General features: G+C 32.9%; 1 protein-coding gene across 1 annotated transcript; it reads left to right on the top strand.

Moving 5' to 3' along the window:
- The first annotated feature begins 11257 nt into the window (after window positions 1-11257).
- LOC143593139 (phytoene synthase 2, chloroplastic-like) lies at window positions 11258-15638 on the top strand. The gene is made up of 6 exons (XM_077072860.1): window positions 11258-11954; window positions 12069-12119; window positions 13298-13470; window positions 13590-13825; window positions 14422-14614; window positions 15311-15638. Exons 1-6 carry the CDS (start codon window positions 11513-11515, stop codon window positions 15494-15496), a joined length of 1281 nt encoding a protein of 426 aa, XP_076928975.1. The 5' UTR covers window positions 11258-11512; the 3' UTR covers window positions 15497-15638.
- Window positions 15639-18141: the final 2503 nt, after the last annotated feature.

Here is an 18141-nt window from a genome sequence, read left to right as displayed (position 1 = left end):
ATGTCTAGATTATGTGTGTAAAAACTTGAAAATTAATTTTTTTGTATGTGATATGAGCTATACATGTATATATAACTAATGATTCTAATTCTTTTTTTCTCACAAATTAGCATTCCACAGGAACACATCTATGTAATTGATTATTAAGTTTGTTGGATACTTGCGTTGTTCAAAAAATTAAAAATTAAGTGTGTTAGGATTATAAACCAAAATGAACTTTTCTGAATTTCAAAATACTAAATCAAGGCCTGGAGTCCTGGACCAACAGGTCTTGATTTTATTGGGTTGGGCTTGGATCAGACTACTGTTGGGCTGCTTTGTTACTTGTTAGTTACTTTTTGTTAATGCACTAAATTATACATATTTATCATCCACATTTAACAACCCCCCCCCCCCGGGCGGTACTTTTTAGGGCATTATCGTTGGAAACGCTACTTAAATCGTTCATTTTGAATAAATGTAAGTTTTGGACGTTTCGAATGAAAAGAGCCGAAAAAGACTTAACACAAGGAAATTCGGGAATGTCAAGAAAACATGCATGGTCACGCTCCCATCAAAGAAGACATCTACATGATCATGCATCCTTCTCATGAGAAAACACCAAAGCATGCCCATGCTCGCCATGTGTATGGTCACACACCACCCAAGTCAACAAGAAGCTCGGGTCGTGCAAGACCATACACGGTACTAACGTCGTGCGGCATCCAGGTTAAGAAACGCATGTGATACACTTCCGTAAACTGAATCGTATCCATTAAAATGTTTGAGCATTCACATTCAGTTCCATATCGTATATCCATATATATCATATAATTACACTAAAAATAACTATAGTTTCTCTCTCCTTTTCAATTAAATAATACACTTTTATAATTTTATTTTTATCATTTCTCTCTCATTCACTCACAATCATTTTAAAATAATATTAAAATATTATACGGTGTGAACAGTGAAATCTCAAATTTAACTTTCTCATATAACATTTTATCTATTCTCTACTTACAACCATTTATAACCATACCATATAATTTACAAATTCCCCTCACATAAGGGAATAGGATGATAGTGAATAGGTTGAGAATGCTCTTAAAGCATTCTCATCCTATTCTCTATCCCTAAATCCAAAATTATGCAAAACACACTAAATTTTCTTTCTCATTTTCAACTAAATAATATTTTTTATACCTTAATCATTACCATTTCTCTTTCCTTCATTCACAATCATTTTCAAAATATATTAATAAATTATACGGGGATGAACAATAGTTTTTCAAGTATACAGAAAAATCACTGTGTTTTCTAAAATATAAAAACTCATTCACATCACCCTAAATCAATTTTTAAATTATAAAACACCATTCACATAATATACGGGGTTGGATGAGAATGATCTAAATGTGATTTTGCATTTTCTTAGGTGATACCGTGGTCCTCTATAAGACGAACACATAATTTCCAGCTCAATTGGTTTTAAGGTGTAAATAAGGTGTAAAAGACAAAGTTGGATTAGTGTGACGTGTGTGGCTTATTTTTTGGTGGGGGTGAGTTTCCTTGTTGGCACTATTGCAAACATGCGAGACCCCATCCATTAACAGGCGTTGCATCTCAATTTTACATCTTATAACGCGTTCTCTTTGCAAATGTAATTTATCATAACTTTTAAACTACCGAATATGAAATGTTTAGCATAAGTAGTAAACCCGAATGCGACACTTTTTACACAATCAAAGCTAACCATATTAGTAACACAAATGACACAACTACCATTGACGATTAGATATAAGCGGTTAATTTAATAATAAAATGACACTACACGTTTATCTCATTAACTAGCATGATTTATTAAACAGTGTTAAGAAGTCACGAGACACAATGAACACATCAAAATAAAAGGATTAAAAATTACAACACGGATTTAGTTATAAAATATCTGAACTACTTATAAATTTATAAAATGTCAAGTGTTGCTCGCTTACCCATTATCCAGATATAGCTTGGTTTGTGTTAATATTATCATTCAAATAAAAAGTAATTTAATCGTAAAAGAATCTATAAACAGCTTTACGTATTTTATTGCAAACTTTTAACATTATATTACAGGGAAAATCATGATTTTAACATCACCTCACACATTTAAATGTTATATTGTACTTGTGATTGAGACATAACTAGGGAGATATCGATAAACAGGGAGACATTTAAATGTTAGGTGATTTTAATATCACCTAACACATTTAAATGTTATAGTACTTGTGATTGAGACATAACTAGGGAAATCATGATAAACGACTTTACGTTTTTTATTGCAAACTTTTAACATTATATTACAGGGGAAATCATGATTTTAACATCACCTAACATATTTAAATGTTATATTGTACTTGTGATTGAGACATAACTAGGTAGATATTTTTAGACAACAGATTATAAACATTTATACTTCACATGGGGCTATGTCGACACTTCTAAGCAACTTAACTGAAACTGGTTACAAAATTTTACACGAAGCCTTGTTTATTGCTTTGTGTCCTCGTATTTGTCTTTCAACTTTTTATGCTAAGACCATACACATTCCAAAGGTTCAAAGAGTGTCCAATCGTCCATTGTAAGGTTAGTATTATAAAAAATAATAAAAAAAATTTTGTAGCTTATAAAGTTATATTCATATATCTCATGCGAGGTCCATATATGTAGCTAACGAGTTACATATATGTAACTAACTAATTACATAAATAATTTTATTTTTTTGAAAAAAATAATAAGATACTAAAAGAGAAAAAAATGTTTGAAAGTGATTTTTCTCAAAGTTTACTCGCATTTTTTAAATTCATATTATAAGGGGTTATGTTACTAGTCGTACATAGTATGATAAATTTACAAACGATATCACCCACCTTAAGGGGCTTGAATTCCAAAATAGCCCTTCTAACGGGTTTCATCATGTCGCTCAAGAGCATATGCATGGCCCAAATGCATCAATATATGAAATATGTTTTGGTACATGTTATGAAATTATATTACAGAAATGATGAACCTTACACTATCTTATTGTAATGGCTCAAATCTACTAGATCTTATAAATAACCAAAAACCTTTCAAAGTATAGTCACGCGATGAAAGCAAGATTGCCTCGTCTGACGCACTTTGATGGGTAAAAAGAAGTAACTAAAAGTGTTAATTTTACATTAATAAAAGAGTTTGCAAAAAGAGTATTGCGAACACCATAAAAGAATAGCTTTTAATTTGCTTCTCAAATATGTTTCTACTTGGAGAAGCAATAAAACGAGAAGTCCTTAATTTCAAGTGAAACCAAAGCGAGATGGGTAAAATCTTACACTTATATAATTATCTTTGTAAAATTAGTTTTTTATTTGTCTTCAAAACACATAACTTTTTTGCATAATAAAATCTCATTAAGTGTCTCTTAAAATATTTGTTATGATCCGTTTATTTATATTTTTAATTAGTATAAACCGATATTAACTAATTAACAATTATGCCCAAAAAGTACCGTCCTTTGCGCTTTTCCGACAATAACTTTGACCTTATTCTTTCAGTGGGTTTAGCTTTTTGTACTTTCTCAAAACCACTAGGAAACTGACACGTGTCGGTTATGTGCAACGTCAGCATAATTTGGGATGTGCCTTTGATAATGTTATCTTCCTCTCATTGGTAGTCCTACCAACGTGTCCATATCCACTCAGATTGTGTTTGCATTTTCAATTGGATTACTGCCACATTAAATAATATAAAAAGTCACATGTATTACAACAAAATAAATTTGTCGTTTATTATTGAAATTTTGGTTTTTAGTTAATGTTAGTTAGTTCTAGAAAAATAGTACTGAAATCGCTCTCTTAAGACCGAAAAAGATGGATTAACCAAAATTTTCACACATTCATACGATGACAGCTCAAAATTAACCTGAGCTATCCAAATGTACCCAATTTTATAGGGATGGTGTCCATCTATAATCTATATCTAAATCTTTGAATCAATCACATAATATTTCACTACATACACAATCATTATTAATCTTCGAGTTGTATAAAAATAAAATCATATTAGTTGTTAATGCGATAAATTGTTTAAACACTTATTTTAAGGTTTCAAAATTTACAATTTTAGTACAAAAATCTTCACGCAGGTTAAAGATGTTATGCTACTAAAATGTTAAAGATGTTATAATGATAGATTTTAGTGCCCATTGAAGTGATTCTAAACTTTTACTTTTGCTATGCTACTAAAATGTTAAAACTTGAGTACTTATAAGGATGATATCGTAAAACCAAATCCATTTTTCGTTCTTGCTTTCCTTGGAGGGGAGCGACGCATGATAGCAGATATTAATGATGGCAGTCGGGGAGGGGGGGGGGTTATATTTGAATTGCCCTAGCACCTAGGAAGATCTTCAACATTGGCGCTCATTGTTGTTCAAAATATAAGCTTACATACCACCACGGAATATATGGAGTGCACTAGATTTTTTTTCTTTTAATTTCTATTCGTCAAGTGGTAATGTGGGATGGATGTAAGCATTTTGTTTAAACTCTTTGATTATTGCTCGACAAAGGTTGGTAGGTTGAATTCCAACTAAATGGGTGGTGATCTTAATAAAGGTGTTAAGCAACGTGAAATATGGACTAATTGACAAAAAGGGCACGAAAGTGGATAGAGATTTTATTTTTCTTTTATTTTTTAAAACAATTTTGATAAAAATGTACTTTGCATAATCCTTACAGAATTTTTTAACGAAGATCTATCTCATGAGCCAAAAGGTGAAGAGTAAATAATTGTTGGAAGTAAAAAAGGGCAATTTTTCAAAAGTTAAAGACAAACCCGTGAAACCTAACCTTATCGCATGAGACATTTGTGTAACTTGTACGTTCTTGGACTTGTAATACACGTTGGAATGTGATATAGGGCAAATGATACACAGAATGTCGCGTTATCAAATGTTATGCGACCTTAGAGGTGAGAAGATTCATGAGCTTGTCTGTCTTAGGTTTGTTATCGCTAATTAGGTGATATTTTGCATCAAAAAATGCGATATTAGTTGTACAAAAGAAGATAATGCATACACGTCAAGTTGATTAATTAACAACATAAGGAAATGAAGGAACTCTTGTGAGATACCTCATAAGAGACATTTTTTTCTTATTTGGGATTTATGTTAGTATATTGCAAGAAGTTAACATCATTACGATTGAATAACTTGGGCATGCATGCATGTATCATGATTGTAGCATGATCTTCGATCTTCTTTCCGTTTTCAGACATGGATACGTGAAATTAATATGGTGTTACATTTAGCATAATTTGTTGGTTAAAAAGAAAATGAAATATAGTATGGAAAGCTTAACTTCAAAAGAGGACAAAGAACGATCATGTGAATAACAATGAAGTAGAGCTGGAAAAAAAAATGAAAATACTGGGACTCATTATGGTTAAACAAGCGCAAATATTGTGTTGGTTAAAAAAAAGAATTTAGATTACGGAAAAAAACAAACTTTATTATTAACACTAAATTATAAGATTTAGGGAGGACGGGTTAACAATATAGGTAGGGTGCATAACACCACCGTCACCCCATGTGAGTAGGGTGAATAGCTTCATTCTATAACAAATGTTTATTACATAAAATTGATTCATTTTTTATATTTATTGTAATTGGGGAGCTAAAAAATAATAAAAAAAATTCTAAGGTACTTGTGGATAGGTATTGTAGGTGATTTTGTAGTTTGTGGATAATTGATGGTAGAAATGAGATGACAATACGGTATTGGACAGTGCATGACTAATACCCATCAGTGTCTTTTCCCTTTAAATTACAAAAGTCTACATCAGCAAAATTAAGTTATTTTCTTGTATAAGATTACTTGATTTTAGGCTTTTAGGAACCCGAATAATATAGAAATTAATCTTAGGTTAGTTGTCACACCCCAAAACCAAAGTGCATAATTTTGTTAGATTTACACATCACTACATATTATAAGAAAACTTCTAAAATATTATAGTAATTCTTCACAATTATAAACTTTACAACTTTTTTTTAAAAAACAACCTTATTACTATCATAGAATGTCTACAATACTTGTTAGATCGTCCAAGATGTCACGTTATTATTCGTGTAACAATTTAGACAAATCCCATATATTGTTATATTCTACTCATTGAAGAGATGTGAAGTTATAAAAATGTCTTGCCAAACATATTATTTATTGGGCTTGATGGTGATAACATAATTAAGTATGTTCAAGTAGAAGTAGTATTAGATGAGTGACCTCCTACAAAATCTCTAGTGAGGCAATAAAAAAAATATATCGGTTAGTTTAACTTGGTTAAAGCTGACAATATTGATATTACGAGAGACTATATATTACAATTCACCTAAATCACCTTAACACTTATTAAAACAATCAAATTTATACTCTCGAGTCCATAAATAAAACATTTTATTTCAACGGTTTAATATTTATAATAACTCAATATCTATTTTAATAAATGCATGAAAGAACCCAGTATCTCATCACGTTTGTCCTTTTTCCTCATCCCTTTAGCTTTTTCCTAAGCTTCACATTTTAGGAATTTTGTTAGCCACTTGACCACTTGGCAAACGCATGGCTAAACATACACATGTGGCTTAATTTCATCACCTCCTTTCAACGACAATCTTCATTTTACATCCTACGATCACTTTTGAAAAGCTCAAATTTCTCAAAGTATCGATTAGTTATGAACTAATCACCAACTTTGCTCTTGGCCCAAAAACCTTTTTAATTCTTATGAAAAAACTATATTCATGAACTCTCATTAATTAATAAACTCATAAACTACAATTTTTTCTTAACAACCATAACCTTTTGCCCATATAACCTTTCTTTAACCTAGTCAAAAACTCCTTTGGAATCTCTTTTACACAACCTTTATAACCGTATAAACCTTATCACATAAGTTCGTTTACGGTTTACCCAGACTCGTTCACATAATCTCCTTTACATAAGCATACTATTGAAACAAGTTTAATTCACAACTCGTCCATCTAAATCTGTTCACATGTACTTGTTGGAATATAGTGCTTATACAACTCTATTTACACAACTAGACCATGTAAACTTTTCCATCGTACGTATTCATAAAAACAACACAATCATTTCCATACCCAAAATGTCTTTCCCATATTCACATAGAATCATAAACCACTCATGGCCACCGTTTACATGCTAGCAACACGTAAGATTTCTTTATTAATTACCATACCTACTTACCCATGTCCTAACCTTTCAAAATGCACATACGATTATAAACTTAGTCTCATAAATCATAACTATTACATGTCATATAAAATAGGACATTAGCATGATGACCAACTATTATTGTTTCCTATTCATATTCAAAAGCCTCATTTATCACATAGATCATAAATCTAACGCTTCAGCTATCACAACGTCATGATAATGTCACATTCCCATAATCATGTTAACCCAACCCTAAACAAATCTTGTGGTATGATGGGTTACTACTTACTACTAAAAGTATAATATCATAATTTCCTATCAAGGACAAAAAAATGAAAAAGAGGTATACCGGTAACAAATATAACATCATATAGGCACAATGACAAGAATGTAGCATGCAAAGGTAAACCAAAATGTATAAGAAAAGCTAAGCCCCTAAGTCATCATTAAACAAAAATTTACTCTCCGTCCAAAAGTTTGTAGCCTTGATCTTACGCCTTCACGAGGACCTACCATCAACCATCTTCTCGGAGAGGTGCAATGTCTAAAAAATCCGGCCTAATCCACTCATCCCACATTAGTTTTAGCGTGTAACTACTCTTCCACTCCACAAGCATTTAAACATTGTTTGTGTCCAAACACATCAAAATTTGCCAACACCCCTTATACGTGTTTTTGCAACTAACCCCTTCACAAAGGAAATCAAAACAAAACAAAACAAAATTAGTGTTTAAAGCATGAAGTTGACAAAAGTTGTAAATCCCATGAAAACAACTAACAAGCAAGCCATTTTCACACGAAAGGAAAATAAAACTTTTCCGTAAGAAAGAGAAACAATGAAACAATATGCAAATCTCGTGGCTATGCCGTAGAGAGGAAGTATAAACTAATAAAAGCAAGTATTCACTCTTTGATTGAAAATAAAGAAGCGATATATATGCTTTTATGAGTATATGTTAGGTCCTTTTATACTATTAAACTTTGAGAAATTAGAATTAACCGGTTTAAGACGAAAACAATAATTTCTTTTGAAACTAACAAAAGATTTTATTAACCATTAAAATGGTATAGGCGTATAGCAAGATACTAACCGGACTAAGTACATTCCACCTCCCAATTTTACTTATGGACACCGAAAACATACTACAAACAACATAATTTCTACTTACAAATTAAAAGACCACGATTCACGCGTGAATTAATAAAATCCAAAAACTAAATGAATCAAAACCTATATGACAAAATAAACGAGTGAATTAATAAAATTCACGATTCACGCGTTTATATAATTTTATACATGTAGGAAAATCAATCAAAATCATAAAATTTGAGAATATCAAGTCAAAAATTTAAGCTCCAACGACACCATTTTGTCCATATTTTCAATATTCGAGTTAAATGTTAAGTGTTTACATTTTTCATCTTTCTAATCTACTTGCTTTTGCCATGGTCTAATTTTTATAGCCATTGTTATTTTCTTCTCCTCTTTTGGTGATGTACATCGTTTGGTGGCTTCTATTGAATGGTTGATACCCGTTTAAACAGGTCGGCTTTTGCCTATTTGTATTTTTCTTTGTCCCCTGTTTGTATTTTCAGTCCTTTTCTACTTTTTAAAGTTTCCAAAATACAAATAATAACAAAAATAATAATAAATTCAACAAAGCTCTTGTTCTATGTAGAAAGCATAAACTATCATTTTATGCTTTCCTGTATTTAATATTTTCTATCCCATATTTGTATTTTTCTTAGTCCTTTCTACTTTTCAAAATTTCCAATAATAATAATAATAAACTCAACAACATTTTTGCAGATATAATTTAAAGTTGGGGTAAAAATCTTTCTATTCTCTAGATAAATATATGATTTGCTTACATCGTATCATTCTTAGACTCTACCTATAACGTCTCTCTGTCATTTGGAGTTGGGGTTTCTCTTCAAACCATATTTTCATGCTTTTATTCTCCCTTTAATTTAATTTAGAATACCTACAATAATGAGTCAAGAAAACATTGAGTCCTACATAAACATGTTTAAGAGTATTTTTATTAACAAAACCGACCGTCATTCCTCTCTCCTTCACGGCACCTCCTTTCGCATACTTTATACAAAGTATGCAATGCTCTTATCACGTTATGTGGTTAACAACTTTGTTAAATGTGATCTTCAAAACCGGTAAGATGCCAGATTAGTGGTGGAGCAGCGTTGTAGTTTCTATCTATAAGAACAAAGGAGACGCCCAATGTTGTGGGAACTACAAATGTACAAAACTACTAAGTCATACTATGAAGCTATGGGAAAGAGTTATTGTGGTTAGAATTAGACGGGAAACTCAGGGTACGGTGAACCAATTTGGCTTCATGCGGGGGCGATCGACTACATAGGCAATACACATCTTGAGAAGACTTATGGAAAAGTATAGGGAGAAGAGGCGCGATCTACATTTGGTGTTCATTGACATAGAAAAGGCGTACAATAGTGTGCCACGTCCACTGCTTTGGGATAGCCTTGAGGGTACATGGGTCCCTCATAAATATAAAGAGATAATTATGGACATGTACGCCAAGACTACAACAAACGTCCATGCACCCGTGAGAGATACTGACTTTTTCCCAACGGAGGTAGGCCTTTCATCAAGGGTCAACGTTGAGTCCGTTTATTTTTGCAGTAGTCTTGGACGAGTTTTCAATGTCGATCCAGGAAATTGCCTGTGGTGGATGATGTTCGCAAACAATATTATGTTAGTTGCTAGAGAAAACAAGATTTGAACTTGAGGCCAAAGGAGTGGTGAGCAGTTTTAGAAATGAAATGTTTAAGGATTAGTTGTTTTATCCAGAGCGACAAGGGATTAGATAGTGACGTAGCCCACTATGTACGACTGGATGGTGCAAATGGAGAAAAGCGACATGAGTTTTCCGTGACAGGAGATTCCGAACTAAATTAAAGGGAAAATTCTATAGTGTTACAGTTAGACATGCAATATTATATGAAACAGATTGTTGACCCGTCAAGAAGGCACATGCATGTAAGTCGAAGGTAGTAGAGATAGAATGTTAAGGTGAATGTGTTGGTACATTCTAGCACAAAACTTATAAAAGTAAAATAAAACCAACAACAAAAACAACTCATCGACAAAGTTAGACCGAAGAAGAAATGATGTTTTTCGAGAAAAGACATAGGACACCTGTTAGATTTGTAGAAAGCGTTACTGTAGAGGGGAGGAGGGTAGATGTTGACACAAATTGACTTGGGATAACAGGATTATGCATGGCTTGCTAGACGGTCACCTCTCCAAGGCATGGTTCAGGATAAAATTCTTCAATACGCAAAATTAAAGCTACATATTCTGTAGGGCAAATGTGTAGTTCTTGGTTAAAATTGGGTCTTAGGGACCTTGCTCAACCCATTCTTTAGTGCTAAATGATATATTATTATAATATTTTTTAAATTATTAATTTATTTTCCATTTACTATTATCACTATATTTGTTTCTGTTTAGTGCTTATTACTATGACTATTGTTATTTCTTTGCTGTATAGATGTATAGTGGTTGAACTTTGTGTTTCTTTATTTGGTTTTATACATAAGGTTTTTGAGCCGATGGTCTCTTTAAAAGCCACCTCTTTATTCAGTATAAGGACAATGTTTTATTGTTTTAAAAGCATCCTACTCTTCCCCAACCAACTTTGATATCGATGAGTTGTTTTTGTTGTTGGTTTTATTTTATTTTTAAGTTTTGTGCTAGAATGATCAAGAAACCTAACAAACATGTGGTGACTCTCCAAATCGAGTTTTTTAATAACGAGTGGACTCAAAATAGGCAGCACCCACATCCCCCAAACTAGAAGAATTTGGGTTTTTGTCCCACTTATTATTTTTCAATTTAATCCTTCATTCTCATTTCCCTTGCTCTCATCCGTCCATAGATCCAACTTTCTTCCAGTTCATCCATCCTTGCACTCTTCCATTTGTGTCAATAACTTAATATTCAACACAAACCCTTCATACCCATCACCAAATACTCCAACCCCAGTTCAAATTTGTTCAAATTCAGACCAAATTTCCAACCTTTGTGGGAAATTCATCATCTTTCCACTAAATGCGAAGTGGGTTTTTGTTATTTTTATTAAAAAAACAACCTTTTTAGTGCTATGTGCTTTCTACACGCACAGATAAACTAGCTTGTTTAGCTACAAGCCTACAGCAATCTTTATTCACAGCACCAAAATTATTATTATTATTATTATCTTTACCCATCCAAGAACCACACACACACCATGTCTGTTGCTTTGATTTGGGTTGTTTCCCTTAATTCTGAACTCTGCAACAGATTTGGATTCATGGAGAGTACAAAGCTTGCAGCTTTATCAAAATCAAGAACCCTTTTGAGGGCTGGCAAGGCTAAGAATCATAAATGCCAATCCAGCTACATGATGAATGCAGATTTGATGGGGCTTTGGGGATTGAATAATGGGAAAAAACCAGGTTCGATATCGAGAGTGGTGGCAAACCCGAGTGGCGAATTGGCGGTTTCGTCCGAACAGTTGGTTTATGATGTGGTTTTGAAGCAGGCTGCTTTGGTTAAAGAGCAGATGAAAGTTAAGGAAGATGTTGAGGTGAAACCTGATATTGTGGTTCCTGGGACACTTGGGTTGTTGAGTGAAGCTTATGATAGGTGTGGTGAAGTTTGTGCAGAGTATGCTAAAACATTTTATTTAGGTTGGTTGGTTAGTTAGTTTTGTTTTTATTATTATTATTATTATTATTATTTTCTTTTTTTTGGAGTTTTTTGATAGTATTGTTTGGATTAACTGAATTATGTATTGTTTATAGGAACACTGCTAATGACACCCGAGAGGCGAAAAGCGATATGGGCGATTTACGGTGAGGGTCCTTTATCAGTTATGTTGATGAATTATAATGAAATTTTTGTTTGATTAGTAATTATTTAAGAATTCAAGATAACTATGATCAGCTTGAAAAAATATCTTGTGTTCATGGTGATAACTCGGAGATTGCGGGCCCCCAATTTTTTTTCTCCATTTGCAGATTCAAGAGAAAAGATTGGTGTAATAGACACCTTTTTCTTACTTTAAATCTTAACTCTTGATGTTTGGTTGTTAGATGTGATTATGTGAAGATTTTTTAATTTATTTTAAGTCATTTTCAAGATAATTACCTACTTTCTTGGTCAACTTAAAGTCTAGGTGTGCCATGATACCAGTTTTCCACTAATTGGTAGATAACACACCAGAAAATCTGTGATTTCATCTTTGACTTTTGTGTTAGACCTGGCCTAACTGTTTTAAATAGAATATTAAATACTAATCTAGTACTTTTCAGATGCAAAATTGATATGGATTCTATTAAATACTGGTATGAATTTAGGTATTTGTGTACCAGAACGCGTATGTATGGCGTTTCAGTTAAATTTTTCAGGTTAATTGCACCAGAAAGAACATATTATCACCTATCAAAACTGAAAGTTAACTTGTTTGACTTTGACCAGATAGGTCAAAGTATATATTTACTGTGGAGCAATGGAAGTAGGCTCTTTGATACTTAATGATCTTGAAAACTTTGTACACTTACATAACGGGTTTGCTATAGAAACACCATCCCTAACAGTGTAGACCAGTGTGCCTATTAAATCATACGGACTGTGTGATGTCAAATCAACTCTGCACACGAGAGCCTGTCGGACGAAACATGGTCATGCATGTCGTATGACTTTGTCGGCGGTCTCATCACTCATGTCTTTGTCAGTCAAAAACATTATATGGGTCGTATGGTTTGCCTCTCATACGACCCATATGGCCACTTTTATTCTATCAGATGGCCCGTATGACCATTTTCTTCTTGTCACACGACCTCGTATGACTACTTACTCTTTCTCATAATCTCATATGGTCCTTATGACAGTCAGCGGTGTCTAGATAGTTTGTTAGTGGTGTTTGTTTACTTAATATCTTAATAAATGAAGTGGATGTGCTGTTAAAAACAGGAAGTGGTCAACGGTTTCATGTTTGACTTTATATTTTTGGTTTTGTTTCGTGAAACAGTATGGTGTAGGAGGACTGATGAGCTTGTTGATGGGCCAAACGCATCACATATAACACCCAAAGCTTTAGATAGATGGGAATCAAGGCTTGAAGATCTCTTTAACGGTCGCCCGTTTGACATGCTCGATGCAGCTTTATCTGATACCGTCTCCAAGTTCCCAGTTGACATTCAGGTCAAAGTTAACAAATTTAATAAAGTAGACAATATTGTCAGTAGGGTCAATCTGACCCGTTTTGCGAATGAATCATTTTGCAGCATATGTTGTTAATAGTTTTCTTGATTGGTTTGCAGCCTTTTAAGGATATGATTGAAGGAATGAGGATGGACCTTAGAAAGTCTAGATACAAGACTTTTGATGAGCTTTATCTGTATTGCTATTATGTGGCGGGTACAGTTGGATTAATGAGTGTTCCTATAATGGGAATTGCTCCTGAATCTCAAGCAACAACTGAAAGTGTATACAATGCTGCTTTGGCTTTGGGGATTGCTAATCAACTCACCAACATCCTACGCGATGTGGGAGAAGAGTACACCCTTTTTTCTATTTTTTCTATATATTATTTTTAATGTTGTAGTTTCGAATTTTGAGGCAAACAGATTATATTTAATGAGTTTGAAACGTAACAAACAAAATCTTGATGGCACTTGATATTTATATCAATTAACCACAAATAGCAAGTGTCTGTGTCATTGTATGACTAAAGTTTTTGACTTTAAAGGTTGATCAAAACAATTTAATATAAATTTTAACATTTTCAAGAAAATATTGATCCGCGCATTGAAGTTTGTGTATCGAATTTCAACATTTTTTTAAAAAAATTCTTGATCACAACATTGAGGTTTGCTGCTATTCTTTTGATTGCAAGAATTTGACTTTTTGGTCAAAGAGACTAACTTTTATAGCATACACCATAAATAGTAAGCATAGTTCTTATGATGTGGTTATAATTTCAACATTTTTAAGAAAATCATGATCCGGGCATTGAAGTTCGTATCGAATTTTGACATTTTCAAAAAAATCTTGACTAGAACACTGAAATTTGATTTTTGGTCAAAGAGGCTAATTTATATGTATAGTAAGCGTATATGCATAGTTCTTATGATGTGGTTGATTTTGGTATAGTGCAAGAAGAGGAAGAGTGTATCTACCACAAGATGAACTAGCACAAGCAGGATTATCAGATGAGGATATATTTAATGGGCAAGTAACCGACAAATGGAGAAACTTTATGAAAAAGCAGATCAAGAGGGCAAGATCCTTCTTTGATGAAGCACAACAAGGTGTCACACAACTAAGCTCGGCTAGTAGATGGCCGGTAAGTTTCTAATAACTTAATCTTGTTATTCGGGCAATCATACATTCGTTAAAAACTTGAGCTTAACATTCAAAGTCCCTCTGGCTAAGATCGTAGGTTGTTATCCAACTTCAATTGGTTTTCTGCTTTTCACCCCCTTGATGTAGTGATGTGGATTTTTGACACGTCATGAACCTAAATGATAATATTTGCATTTGGCTTTTAGTATAAATGAGGTTGACTTGACGGGTTCGCGGGTTGACATGCTTAACCCGAATACTTTAAGTTTTATTTTTATTATTATTATTATTATTTAAATATAAGATTATGTATTTAAAGTGTTATTGTTTTATGTACACTTTAAAATTTTGATCGTAAAATGGTAATTTTAAAGAACTATTATGCAAAAAGGCGTCACACAACTACTGTGTCCGGGTTCACATACTTTACACGATTTTTGAGTTCATGTCGGGTTGCACACACCAACCCACACATACAACCTGTTAGCACCCCCTAAGGGCCACCTATCCAGCGGAAGCTGTTTTAGGGGGATGTTTGGATTTGTGTTTTGGAATTGATTTTCACAGTGATCGGTTCTCGAAACATTATTTGATTATTACAACGTCAAACAACATTTCATGATTATTCGAAGTCACATAGTTTCTTGAAAACACGCATCAAAACACATTAACTAAATATGATCTTGGTTGTTATTAGGTGTGGGCATCGCTGTTATTGTATCGTCAAATCTTGGATGAGATTGAGGCGAATGATTATAATAACTTCACTAGAAGGGCTTATGTAAGTAAACCCAAGAAGCTCGTTTCTTTGCCAATTGCATATGCGAAGTCACTTGTTCCTCCATCAAGAAACGGAACTCTGTCAAAGACCATGGATTTATAGATATATCATATATACATACTCTATATTATAAAATCCTAGGAAATAGTAATGGTGAATATGTGTAAATTTTATGTTAAATGTTGTAATATGAATAACTGATGTTGATGAAATCAGATGTAGAATAGCCTTTGCTTTCTCTAAAGTTACAAGCAGTAAACAAAACCAGATTCAAATTTTAACTAAATATCATTCCACTTTAATATAATATACTAGCTTGTGCGTGTGATACGCGGGTTGGGTAAAACATAAGTTGAAGATGGTTTAAATATGCACATCCCATAAATATAACGTGGTATGAACATTCAAGCCATCTTCTACTTATGTCTATGCGCGGAATAATATTTGTTGGTGTTGCTTACTACCTTCAGAGTGTACTTATGCGAGAAGTGTCCAATATCTGTTACTATATTCAACCCGTTAAAATTGATAATCGTCGCCATACTGGGAACTTTGGTTCTGGGTGAACAAACCTACGTTGTAAGGTAAAAAGAAATTCGTACTTATTGATTGTCTTACAAATATATGGTAGCCGCTTGGGCCTTGGCAGTAGAGGTGCACAAGTCGGGTTTTTTCTAATATCCAGGTTCGGGTATGGAACCGGTTTCGGGTATGATCAGGTATTGGAAAATTGGGTAGGGTTCGGGTAGGGTATTAGAAGAAAAAACTCAACCCTATGTACCCGGGTAGGGTATGATCGGGTTTGGTTATTGGAACCGGGTACGACCGGGTATTAATACCCGGTTTTGAATTTGTAATTTGTTTATACATTTTTTAATTTGTTTAAAATTTAAATTTGCTTTGTAATGTATAAAAATAATTAAACGATATTACAAAAACCATAAATCCACTTAATTGCAAATTATTTACTTAGTAATATGCATTTTACAAAAGCTTAAACATAAAAGTTATGAAGTAAACATAAAAATATACTATAAAAATCATGTATTATTTCGGGTATTGGAAAATTGGTATCGGGTATAGGGTATGACCGGGTTCGGGTATTTACGGGTATAAATCGAGTACGGTTCCTGGTACGGGTATTGACCTCAAAATGCATACCCTATCCATACCCTACGAGTATGGTCGGTTCCGGTTTCGGGTATAGAATACCCGGTTATAAGAAAAACCGGTTCTGGATATTTTTTTCAGGTCCGGTTCCAGGTACGGGTTTTTTGTGCACCTCTACTTGGCAGGGCCGACCCATGAGCTATGCGGTCTAGGGCATCGTATAGAGCCCAAAAATTTAAGGGTCTATAATAAAAAAGTAAATCTGAAATATATCTCTACTATATATAATGCATGAGTGAAGAAACTCTTAAATTTTAAGAGGTACGAACATTATTACATAAATTACAATCTATAATGCATACAAATTTGAAAATGTAGGGGTAATATAGTATTTTAGACATGATGTACGGTTAAGAATATTTTAGTTTTGAATATATTTACAATTATGATCTTTTAACATCAACAAAACTTTGTTAATTTATCAAGAAGTTACAAATAAACCCCCTTAACTTTACCCATTTATTTGACAAATTCATTTAAAATTTTTTATTTCTTCTATATCTTTTAATATATTATGTTTTAAAAAAACCCGACTTTACCATTGCAACGTGCTTAATTTTGTCGACGATTCAATGTAAATTTTATTTTATTTTGAGGTGTTTATGATAATGTACAAGTCAATTAAGCATAAGAGTACAACTCATATATGCACTTATAAACCTCAAATATAATTACAAATTTAACCCTTCAATTATATTCAACTTTTGTAAGTTTAATTAATAATTATCTTTCCACCCCCTTAAGTTCACCCATATATTCATCTATATTTTCTTTTTTTCTTTGTTTTTCTTTTTATATCTTTGAACATATAAATTTTAATAAATTTCAACATTACAATCACGACGCATTTATTTTTGTTGCCGTTCCGATGTAAGATTTACGAAATATATATGTGCATGGAATAAAATAAAATGATTTCGTGTCACTTTAAAAGAAGTATAAATTTTGGTGAGTTTCGATCATTTTTTTTTTGTTGATTTTGGTCAATGATCAAGGACTTTGATAAGTCAAAACGCGTTCAAGTTATCACGGGTTGTAAGCCAAACGAGTTGGCTATGGGTGGACATTAAATCTTTGGTTGTTTATGAAGATTGCAAACACGAGTCTTGGGAAAGTTGATTTCACAGGCTGATCTGATCTACGATGTAAGTTGTGGGGTTGCGGGACCCCCCTCCCCCGAAAAGTGAACCCCACGAGAAAAAATTCTTGATTCGTCACTGGTTGATGTTTCATATACACCCACAATGAAGGTTATGAAACCATTTTTTCGAGTTTTATTGTCTACCATATTCTTAAGAAAGGTACGCATATGTATTATTGTATTTTATGCTATCTCATTTAAAAGGTTTTTGAGAATTCAACTTATTTTTATATTTATTTACAGATGTCAACACAATGGCTAAGCCTCACTCAATTAGTCTAGAAAAAAAAGTACATTTGATTATATGTTCAAAAGGGAATATATTTTTTTTAATCATTTGTTAATATTGGTTTGCTATTTGTTATCTTTATGATTATTACATGTCTTGTAACTACTAAAAACGTTTAAACATATTATCGTCGTCGCAACATCGCGC

Source organism: Bidens hawaiensis, unplaced genomic scaffold (genome assembly GCF_021521415.1).
Source record: "Bidens hawaiensis isolate Kalapana, Puna unplaced genomic scaffold, B.hawaiensis_p1.1 tig00001685_1, whole genome shotgun sequence".
Classification (NCBI taxonomy): domain Eukaryota; kingdom Viridiplantae; phylum Streptophyta; class Magnoliopsida; order Asterales; family Asteraceae; genus Bidens; species Bidens hawaiensis.
This window is presented reverse-complemented; position numbering and strand designations above follow the sequence as displayed.

Excerpts from the sequence above, each read along its gene's own strand:
- LOC143593139 (XM_077072860.1), top strand. The coding sequence starts at position 11,513 with ATGTCTGTTGCTTTGATTTGGGTTGTTTCCCTTAATTCTGAACTCTGC. Across the intron at positions 13,471-13,589 it reads AGTTCCCAGTTGACATTCAG|CCTTTTAAGGATATGATTGA; the intron begins GTCAAAGTTAAC and ends ATTGGTTTGCAG. Across the intron at positions 13,826-14,421 it reads CTACGCGATGTGGGAGAAGA|TGCAAGAAGAGGAAGAGTGT; the intron begins GTACACCCTTTT and ends ATTTTGGTATAG.